Source organism: Morus notabilis, unplaced genomic scaffold (assembly GCF_000414095.1).
Source record: "Morus notabilis unplaced genomic scaffold, ASM41409v2 Scaffold1296, whole genome shotgun sequence".
In the NCBI taxonomy this organism is placed as follows: Eukaryota; Viridiplantae; Streptophyta; class Magnoliopsida; order Rosales; family Moraceae; genus Morus; species Morus notabilis.
The window spans coordinates 150,721-162,160 of record NW_010367016.1 but is presented as its reverse complement, the minus strand read 5'-3'; the positions used below and the strand labels follow the sequence as shown (position 1 = coordinate 162,160).

At 35.3% G+C, this 11,440-nt stretch overlaps 1 protein-coding gene across 1 annotated transcript; it reads right to left on the bottom strand.

Annotated features, from left to right (window-relative positions):
- Positions 1-3,627: 3,627 nt before the first annotated feature.
- Positions 3,628-10,943, bottom strand: LOC21392598 (disease resistance-like protein DSC1). The gene is made up of 8 exons (XM_010111672.2): positions 10,293-10,943; positions 7,595-8,672; positions 7,216-7,515; positions 6,227-7,132; positions 5,911-6,006; positions 4,696-5,831; positions 4,550-4,603; positions 3,628-4,162 (listed from the first exon to the last, which is right to left on the bottom strand). The coding sequence occupies exons 1-6, from the start codon at positions 10,835-10,837 to the stop codon at positions 4,728-4,730; spliced, it is 4,029 nt and encodes a 1,342-aa protein (XP_010109974.2). The 5' UTR covers positions 10,838-10,943; the 3' UTR covers positions 3,628-4,162; positions 4,550-4,603; positions 4,696-4,727.
- Positions 10,944-11,440: the final 497 nt, after the last annotated feature.

Here is an 11,440-nt window from a genome sequence, read left to right as displayed (position 1 = left end):
TCAAAGAGATATCTCAAATAATCGGAATGAACTTTTTGAGAATTGAACAAAAAGAAAAATAAAGGACATCAACAAAATGCAAATTACTTGGCAAAGGTTCAAACTAAAATTTTCTTTTGTTGCCAAAAAAAGTGGAAAGATTTAAAGGCTAAAGAAGACGACTCTTGAAAGAGCTCCAATGGGCATTCCTAGTTGTCTAATTAATTTCTACTTAAAATTTATAATGCAAAAACCCGAGGATCCGAGACCGCCTAGGAGAAATCTTCCACACTTAGAGAGGCAGCTGGCCCTAGGGATAAACACTTTGATTGGTGGAAGAGGCACAACCTTTGGCTATCACAATGAAGTTGATCTTAAGAGTTATCTATCAAATTAAAGTAGAAAAGCAAATTTGTCTGGGGTACATGGTATAGAAGCAATCAGAACTTAAAACAGGTGGTAATGATCACATATCTGGACGGGAAATTCTTACTTTATGCACCTCAAATGTGGCTTCTTTTCTCAAAATGGTGTTATTTGGTGATCCAAACTCAAACATACACCATTTTCATGGGGAATTCTAATTACTTTATGCTTCTATACTACTTGTGGATGCTATTTGGCTTACGAGGAATAAGCTCGTTCGTGACGCAAAGGGGTTTGACATTGCGGATATCCATTCCTCTGTCCAATCTCAATTCAATCATATTATTCAGCTCGACCATCCCGGCTGTTGAAAGTCTGCTTCTAAAGCCTTTGTGAGGGACTCTGACATGATCGAACCGTATCCTAAGAGAGCTAGACTTTCCAATTTCCTTTGACTAGTTACTGCCGTTTCTCAACCTGATTGCATGTAATAATATGTTAAATTCTCTATTTTCGTAGCATTTTTCTCTTATTGTAGAATTTCATGATTTTCTTATCCCGAACTAAGACAGAAATAAAGCTGCTTTTTGGAGCCCTGAAAGCTATGGGTTGCTTCCATAATTTTCTTTTCTTTTCTTTTCTTTTCATTAAATTTTGGTTGATTAGTTTCCAGCACTATAGTTTTATGTTAGTCAATAAATAATCATATTGTATGTGTTTATATGTGTGTGTTTAATTAAGTATTCAATGCCTGCATTTGTTTATCCTTTATTTTTTATTTTTCAAAAACAAGGAACAAAACAAGGTTTTACTGCATGCATATGCCACCAATTAATATCATCAGGCCCCGAATAAATTCAACTGCTAAGCTTATATCCAATTTCTAATTTGCCACCAAATATTCTAGAGAAAGAAAAAAAAAAGGGAAATAGTAGAAAATAAGCCAATATGAAAAGCTTAAGAAAGTATATAAGCTAATTTTTAGTTATAAAAATTAATACGTCATGATTTGTCAAGTTATGGTTCATAACCAGATAAGTTATGGACAAACATGTCAAGTTATGGTTCATAACCAGACAAGTTATGGACAATTATGGACAATAACTTATCAAGTTATGGTTCATAACCAGACAAGTTATGGACAAAAACAGTAATTTGGCCTATTTATTAACTTATATAAACTATTGGTCTATTAATTTTAATTCATCTCAAGTCTTGGCCTATTATCCCTCTTTCTCCCAAAAAAAAAAAAAAAGCCCCGAAATTTCTAATTTGCCACCAACCAATCACATTCCTTTTACTTATATATACTTCCAATTAGGAAATGCTTCTTTTCCTTATTAGCAGTAATTTCTAATTTGCAATGTTTATAAATACATTATCAGTACTCTTTCTTGGACTGAACCAGTTTTTCTTTGTTTATATTCATTTCAAAATCCTTTGCACTATCTCATAGAATAGACAAAATACGGTTTTCCAAAGACGAGCCATGAATTAGTCCTTATTCTCAGTTATAGCCTGCAAAGAACAAAACCATAGACATCTGGATGATCTTTTACGTGAGTTCTTGGGTTGTGTGCTTTTGCCCATTTTTCTTGCTTCTTTCTTTGATATTTCCAGCCCAATTTCTTACATGGTAGGTACCATATATATATATAATATATATATATATATATATGTCTACTTTTGCACCGTCCTCTATTGTAATAATTACAGCCTCTTTTGATACGGCGAAAGTTTTCTTGGAAAATATTGACTTCTTATGTCTAGGTTAATATATAATCTCAAAAAGCCAAATTGAAGGAATATCCTTAACTTAAGCAGTTTTATTTGAGGGTTAGTTGGCAAGTTTTTATCCTCCGAAAAAATAAAATTATGCTTCGTTGGTAATAGATTAGCAGGTAGTTCTCCACCTTTCTTTCAACAAATTTTTGTATTGTTAATACTTATTCATTTTACAACTTAAGTCACAATTTAAATTTTATTACTATAGTATTTTTTCTCATAAAAATTTAAATTTAATTTTTTTGTTACAGTATTTTTCTCTCATATATATAACTAATTATGATTTGAGTTGTGAAACAAACACAAAAGAAAGAGCTTGGTGAGGTGTATTGTATAACGTACATTATTATGTATAACTTGCCATACGTTCCAAGAAAGAGCCTCTTTTGATACGGCGAAAGTGAAAGTGAAATTTCCTCTCCTTTCTCAAGACGATCCTCGTCTATGTAGGCACGAACTTTTTTCCGACGCAAAGCTGCATAAAAATGGCCGGTGAAGTTGTGGCGAGTGTCCTCACCTCTGAAGCTTATAAAAACATCATACGTTTGTTTTGGAGCAGAAGAAGATGCAGCCATAACTAAGCTCTCTGAAAACAGATGTATATATTAGTAACAGTAATCTGGTATTAGTACAAGAGTATACTCGAAGTCGTGTATATATAGTTTTGAAGTAATTGAACCTTTTTCTGTCAGGATCTTCGTAAAAATTTCTATGGAAGGTGAAAGGAAATAGATCAGATACTTAATTTCATGACTACATCTCTTTCACCGCAAACTGAATTGCTTGGAAAATTAAATGTTACATTCATATGAAACCACTTTTTGACCATCATAATATTTGGCGTCATGAAAGAAAAAAGGTAGATTGTAATTTCTAGGAATGAATGATATAAGTTAACTGATTCTTTTTTTTTTTTTTAAACGTTCATCTGTATGTTATATAATACACCTCACCATGCTTTTTCTTTACTATGTAATATTTTTAATACATATATATTAAGGACTCAGATTTGTATATTAACAGCACAAAAATTGTATCCTCGTCAATGAAAGGTAGAGAACAGCATGCTAAATTACTACCAACAAAACCATACATTTTTCTTTTTTGGAGGGTAAACTTGGCCCAATTAACCCTCAAATAAAATTGCTCAAGGAAATTCCACTCATTTGCCCTTTTGAGATTATACATGAACCAAGACTCAAAAGAAGACAAATATTTGCCAAGAAAACTTTCACTTTATCAAAAGAGGTTGTAATTGTTACATTAGAGGACGCGTGCCCTACCATGTTAGAAAATGGGCCAGAAAAGTCAAATTAAGAAAATGGACAAAATCAAATTAAAGAGAGCGAATCTAGCTAGAGGGAGAAAAGTCATCAATCCTAACATGTCAACACATGACCAATTCAAACAAAAAAAAACAAAAAACAAAAAACAAAAAAAACAAAAAAAAAAAAGAGAGAGAGAAAGAAAAGAAACACATGACCAAAGAACTTTAACAACAGTGAGTCATCAATTCCCATTTCAACTTTTTGACAATACATTTGTCTTGTTTCTCAAATGAAGATGACATTTCCATGGTCATGATTTGTGCCGAAATGGCGCCTAGAATAAACAATAGCAAAAGAAACCTCTCCATCCGCAATAAGACATTACTTTACAATATGTAGGAATGTACATACCATTCTACAATTTTGCCAAAAAAAAAGAAAAAAGTACTACAGTTATTAGGAAGTTGGCATCCACAAGAAAACGGTATTAGACTAGGAACTTGCCATTATTTATTCCTTCTCAAATGTGTAGATCCTCTGTCCCCCAATCTCCGAAAAACAACGTCGAATTGCTTAACATCTTCTGCGATTAACTCAAGGGATCCTAAGGCAGCAGTTTGCCGGATGTCGTCCACAACTAATAACTCCAGGAGTACAAAACATCTTCTAGACGTTGGTGTTTTGTTCTGTGCAGGCTATAATTGAGGATAAGGACTATCTCTTGCTATCTCTGGAAAATCATGTTTTGCCTATTCTATGAGATACTGCAAAGAATTTTGAAATGAATAAACACATAGAAAAAACTGCTTGAGACCAAGAACGAGCACTGATAATGCATTTACAAACATTGCAAATTAGCAATTACTGCTAATAAGGAAAAGAAGTATTTCCTTGGCACTACCAAAAGGAATGTGATTGATAGGTGGCAAATTAGAAATTTTGGGGCTTTGTTTTTCTCTCTCTAGAATATTAGGTGTTACGCATAGGTTAATATATTATATTGCAGTTGCATATAAGCTTAGTTGTTATTTGATCGTTTGTGCTCGTTCAATTCTAGACTTGGATTATTGACCAATACAAAAACTATAGAGTTGAAAATTAATCAACCCAAATTTATTGAAAAGAAAAAAATTGACACAACCAACCAATACCTTTCAGGGCTCGAAAAAGCAGCTTTAGTTTCATCCTATAGCCTTCCCTTCTGTCTTAGTATGGTATAATTAAGAAAAAAAAAATCATGAAATTCTACAATAAGTGGAATATTTTAGGAAAAATAGAGAATTCAATATATTATTACCTCCATTCAGGTTGAGAAATGGCAGTAACTAGTCAAAGGGAATCGGAAAGTTTAGCTCTCTTAGGATATGGTTCAATCATATAGGAGTCCTTCACAATAGCTCTAGAAACAGAGTTACAAGAGCCATGATGGTTGAGCTGAATAACATGCTTGAATTTAGCTTGGACAGAGGAATGGATATCCGCAATGTTAAACCCCTTCGCGTCACGAATGAGCTTATTCCTTGCAAGCCAAATAGCATCCACGAGTATAGAAGCATAAAGTAAAAATTCCCCATCAAAATGCATGTTTGAGTTTGGATCACCAAATAACACCATTTCAAGAAAAGAAGCCATGGAATCACATGTGAGGGAATTTGTGTGGAGACACCATCGCGACATGAACCAAAGTGGTCGAACACTCTGACAATAAAGAAATAGATGGGTGGCACTTTCCAAAATCATACCGCAGAGTGGGCAAGTTGTGTCTGCCACATCCATTTGACGATTAACAACTTCTCGTACCGGCAAAAAGTCCCAAGCAAGCATCAGCCATAATTCCTTGTACCTCTGTTGTATATTGGAACTCAACAACTTCTCACAAAGTTGTTGCCTAGATTGGAATACCGGAAAACCACGTAAATAATATAACATATTCTTCCAAAATCCATTTGGTTGCAGCTCGTCCGTAATGACGCTGGCGATACCAAATTCAATTGCATCTTGGAGACATAGCATCCGGATTCCACTCCTTTTTATGCTTTTTGACGGATCACTAAAACTAAAATGAAATGACATCTCTATAACAGCATCAAAGTCAAATGCACCGATATCCACATGTGTGGTCATTACCACCTGGTTTCTGTCCTGACTGCTTCCATGCCATGTGGACCCCAAGACACATTGGAAGCGTCTTACATAATCATAGTTGGTTTTGTAATAGATTTCCCAGTTCAAATATACCTCCTTTTCATGATCACGATTATGGGCATTTTCGACAACAAAGCAAAAGGCAAAACCCATGAAGCTGTTGGAAGTATACCAGAGTGGAGGAAGCTTCATGTTTATTGAACATCCCACATTTTGATAGCAAAACCACTCTGGAATTTCATCTCCTGGATAACAAACGAGAACTTCATGCGGAGCCAAATGCCTTTCCTGTCCCATAAACAGATCATGTTAACTTCAAATATGAAAACTAGTTCATTTATCTTGAAAATTGAAAGATGAGATGTACCTTTTTAGGTCTAGGTACTTCATGTAGTATTTCGGTGCACAAACTGGCAGCCGAAAATTTACTCATGATTTTCTTGTTATCCAACTTTAACCAACCCTGAAATAACAAATACCGAAACTAAACATGTATTTTAGCCAGAGAAAGAAGAGATATCTCTTATCACTTCAGAATACTTCAAGTTCCCTTGTAGCGGGCAAAGTTTTAATTTGAAACTCAGTCATGATGTTCTTATGATCCAACTTTAAGCAGCAGAGAAATATCAAACATGAAAGTTAATCAATTGTTTATTTATACAAGAGAAAGAATACATATATACCTTACGTCTCGGTGGTACTAAAAAATTTGTAGTGGATAGAGCTCTCATCTGAAATTCAGTTATGATGTTCTTGCGATCCAACTTTAAGCAACCATCAAATGAAATTGAAAACATACCGCAAAAGTTTTGAGTGCGCTCTTCTGCGAGTAGACTCCATGAATTTGACACCATCACCAAGGATGTGCATCCCCGTGCATTAACTCGCTTTATGGACAACGGAAGTTCGGGTAGTGATTGAAGGAACTTGCAACAACTCACGTCCAAGGATCTCAACTTGGAAAGTTTGATGCTTTCAGGTATTCTAATAATATTTGTTTCAGAGAGATCTAATGATTCTAAAGTGAGTAAAGAGAAGAGCGAATCAGGTATTTCAAATATCCTGGTGTTTTGCAGTTCTAAACTTGTAATCCCAACTACTTTTTTGATTGACAAGGGCAACTGTCTAATCCCCGATTTTTGCGTCTCAAACACTACTAGATGTTCCATGGGCTCCAAAATTTCTGGTAAGTACTCTAATCCAATACAACCTTTGAGATAAAGTTGTCGGAGAGATTTTAACTTAAAGAAGTTGGTCGGAAGGCTATTAAGCCTTTTGCAATCTGTTAAATCAAACACCAGGAGATGAGAGAGATGCTCAATTGATGGGGGAACATTCTGTATTGCAGTCTCAGCCATATCCAAATTTCTTATATTCTTTGGAAGTGTTGGAAACTTGTCAAAGTTTGAGCAGCCGTATAAATCTAGAAACTGCAGTGACTCCAACTTGCCAATGCTGCTTGGAAGATCCTCGAGACGTGTACAACGACTCAAATCTATTTTTTTCAGATTTACTGCCCAAGAGAGGTCTGGAATTTCAGTAAGGTTCTCAGATTCTTTAAGATTTAGAACTGTTAAGCTCTCGATATGCTGTCACGAAAGAAAAAAAAAAAGTAAATAATATCATACCAATTTACATTAGATATTTAGAACCAGTCGAAACTAAATTATACCTGAACGCCATCCCAGAGTTTCTTTAGCTTGCTGTTAGTCAAGTGCAGCTCAACAAGATTTTGGGGGCAAAATTTTAGAGGCAAAGTCTTTAGAGAACAATTATCCCAGTGAAGATATCTGAGCTGATCAGGAAGATATTTAAGGCCTTCTGGAAAGTGTAGTTTGCTCTCAACACAAATATGATCATGAAACTTGAGAAATTTTAGATTGCACATTGTTTTGAAAACTTTAGGTCCCAGGCTTATGGCAGCACTAATTTTGGACATGTCCATGGACATTCCTTGAATTTTTTTGGTCCCCTGAAATTGACAAAATGCAAATATAAGCATGCAACAGAGAAACACAGAGTATGGAAACTTTAGTGTACATGGTACTCACTGTATTATTTTTCAAGACATTACAAACATCTTCAGCAAACCATAGCCGACTACGCTTTCTAGGCTCATCAGGAGATTGTTGACGAGCAATTTCGATGCCCATATCTTGTACCAAATCATGCATTGACAGCCGGTTGGAACGGTCAATAGTTATGAGAGACTTGTCGATGAGAACTCTGATTCCCATAGCCACACCCAAGCGATAACTATCAAGAATTCCTTTTGCAACATCTTGTTCCGCACCAGTAAAGAAAAATGCAATATCAAGAAATAGATTTTTCTCATCGTAACTTAGTCCATCGTAACTTATTTTCAATACATTCTGGACTTTGTCGTGGGGAATATTTTCCAACTTTCTCAGTTCACTTTCCCATTCTTCTACGCTTTTGGAATAAAGGTGACAACCCAAAATTTTAAGGGCTAAGGGAAGGCCTTTAGCATACTTAGTCACCAAAAGTTTTGACATTTCTACATAAACTTGTGAGGGAGTGTTTTGTTTAAATGCTTTAGTATAAAATAGTTGACGAGCTTCATCGAAATTTAGTTCATCAACCTCATATATTCCATCAGCATGAATATTATTCAACACCTGCTTATCTCTAGTTGTTATGATGATTCTACTCCCATGACCAAACCAATCGCGATCTCTAACCAAATATTCTAATTGCTCTACATCATCTACATCATCAAGGATGACAAGCACCTTCGTACGCTGAAGCCTATCCTTTACAAATTGATTGACATTTTCTACATGCTCCTCCAACAACTCAGAGAAAAGTTTCTTTTGTAACTTGCCAAGTTTATGTGGCTTTGACTTGATGTTCCGAAGCAAACAACTACTTTCAAACTGATGAGCAAAGCGATTAAGTATGACCTCAGCGAGGGTTGTTTTTCCAATGCCGCCCATGCCCCAAATGCCTATAATTCGAACATCTAACAAGTTGAAATACAGCAATTGTTCAATTCTATGAAGCCGTTGATCAATTCCAACCAGATTCTTGAAATCATCTTTAGAAGACATGTTATCCAACTTTTTTAGAATGTCTTCGACAATTTCCTCAACTGCTTTAGACTTGGATCTATCACACACAACAAAAAAGTAGAATCAGTAAGAACCAATAAAACATATACATCAAATACCTTACATGAAATTGATTAATTTATCTTGCATACGAAGCAAAAGGCTAACAACCAATGGTCACAAAGCTATTTTGCATGAGTGGGCTCTTTATCAGGAAAGGAGGGAAGTTTGATAAGAACCTCACCAATTCTTAAGAATGAACAGGGAAGAAATTATCTTTATTGAATAACAATGAAAAGATGAACAAATAATAACTACTAAGCTCACTACAATACCCAGTAACCAGCAGCATTCGAGAGCCTGCACTCTCCCAAGAGTTTCCCCAAACTCTCACAAATCAGTCCATAACCCCCACTGACTACTAACCTCTTCCTTTTATACTACTAATCCCTCTAACAACTGATAATGCTTAAGTGAATACTAACAAGTAGCAACACTAAACAATCACCTAACCAACTAACTTCTCAGAGCCTATCATCGACTAACCACTTATTATATTGATAACCAAGTCCTAAGATAACTATCATAATCCTATCAACGTTTTGCAAAACTGTATTTCACTTGTAGTCTTTTGTTTGAATATTCTTTTTTTTTTTTTTTTATTCAAAGCAAATTGATGTCAAAATACTGCGTATTTAATGTAATAACAGAGACAAGAAGCCAATTATACACCACAAATATGGATAATGAAGAGCGTTGACAATTAATATCACACAACTTTTACACTCAACAAAAGAAAATAAATGAACGACAAGAACATTCAGACCAAATAAAAAGCTTCAAGCTTGTGGTTGTTTTTTCTTTTCTTGTATGCTTCTATGCGTAACCAAAAGACAAGATTAGAGAAAACAAGGGAGAGAATTCTAAAGACAACTCAAACTCAAGAAGAGAAAATATTGAGTAAATGAATCAATGACAAAAAAGAGGATTACGTATCCTTGCCGAAAAGAACAAAAACAAGATACAAGTACTACAAAAAATCAAGAAGCTTATGAGCCTATTAGATCCTTCCAGAAGCTGTGAATTTTGCTCTCTCAAAAAGATCAATAATATCCATCTCCTTTTCCTAAAAAAATTCTCGCGTTTCTTTCCAACCACAAGGTCCAAAGGACAGATAGAACCATAGTTTGCAAAACACATGCCATTTAAATTCAAACCAGCCAAACTTTCTATCAAAACCGAGCCACAGAGAGCTGGCATAGCCCAAGAAAACCCAGCTTCAAAAATTATTTTCTGACAAATCGACGTGGCCACCGGACAATGTAGCAGTAAATGGTCCACAGATTCCCCACTACTTCTGCAAAGGACACACCAGGAAGGGGAAATTGCCATATGAGGGTTTCTTTCCTGAACCCAGTCACAAGTGTTTAGTAATTTCCCAAGCGCCACCAACCAAGCGAAGAAGCCTAAGTCATTTATGATCATCCTAAAGTCTGTAATTCAATTAGAAGCTATCCTACTTTTAGGCAAACGAAATAACTAACAAGGAAACTAAGTCCAAATAAAATCCATGATACTGCTAAAACTTAAATATTAGTAAAGGAAAACTAGCGGTTATCCAGAAATAACATAAATGCCTAATGAAATCCTAAATACCAAAACTTAAAGAGTAGCATACCTAGTGACAGGTACATGCCATCCACACATATTGCCTGCTTCTTTCAAAGCATTTCTCCACATTTGCACCTTTTCATGCTCAAAGCGAGTTTCATGCTTGGCAAACGCCGCCGCATAGCTGTTTCGTTGTTGTCGTATGTCTGATGGATCAACATGGTAAAAAATCGGAACAACGAGCTGCTTGTTTACCCCTTTGCATCGGAGGATGTGAGCGAGTTCAGTTAAGCACCACAAAGAAGAAGCATAATTCTCTGAGAAAACGAGCACAGAAATCTTTGACTCCTGAATTGCGCTCAAAAGCGAAGATGAAATTTCCTCTCCTTTCTCAAGACAATCCTCGTCTATGTAGGCTTTAACTTTCTTTCGACATAAAGCAGCATAAAAATGGCTAGTGAAATCATTACGAGTGTCCTCACCTCTGAAACTTATGAAAACATCGTATGTTTTTTTCATCAGGGAGGTAGGAGCACAAGAAGGGGCAGCCATAACTAAAGCAAAAGAGAACTTTCTGGAACTATATGTGTTACTAACTAAAAATTGGCTCATTTTAACTTCATTTATATCGAGGACTCAGATTTGTTTATTAAGAACACAAAACGTACTCTTCAAAGAAAGTTGCAATCCTACTCTAGTTAGACCATAGTCAAATAACACTGCTAGAAATTGTGTAAGGAAGTTGCTTTAGTTTGCCAAACATTTGAGAACAACATGTTGACGCGAAAAAAAACTTCCACCTAATCAAACACGCTACGACAAAGCTAGGAAAAATGTGGAAACAGAAATATCAGCCAGAAACGCAAGAAAATGGACAGAGATTAGCATAATCTAGAGAGTGGAAATAAGAGACTACTTGTAAGACAAAAACACGCCAAATTGATGAGTTTCACATTCACACCATTAATAAGTCATCAATTCCCATTTCAAAATTTAAAAAATGTGGGTGGTTGAGAAAATGTTGGAGATTTTTGTATGGGAGAGGTGGCGTGTGGAAAGAGGGCATTAGGAAGAGATTTTGTGTTTCAATGGCAACGGGGATTACTACAAAATGATATTTTATTAGGAAAAATGAGACAAATATCTTTAAGGTCTGAAATTTTATCTCTTAATTAATATCTTTTTTAGTTAAATAATAATACTAATCAAAACGGT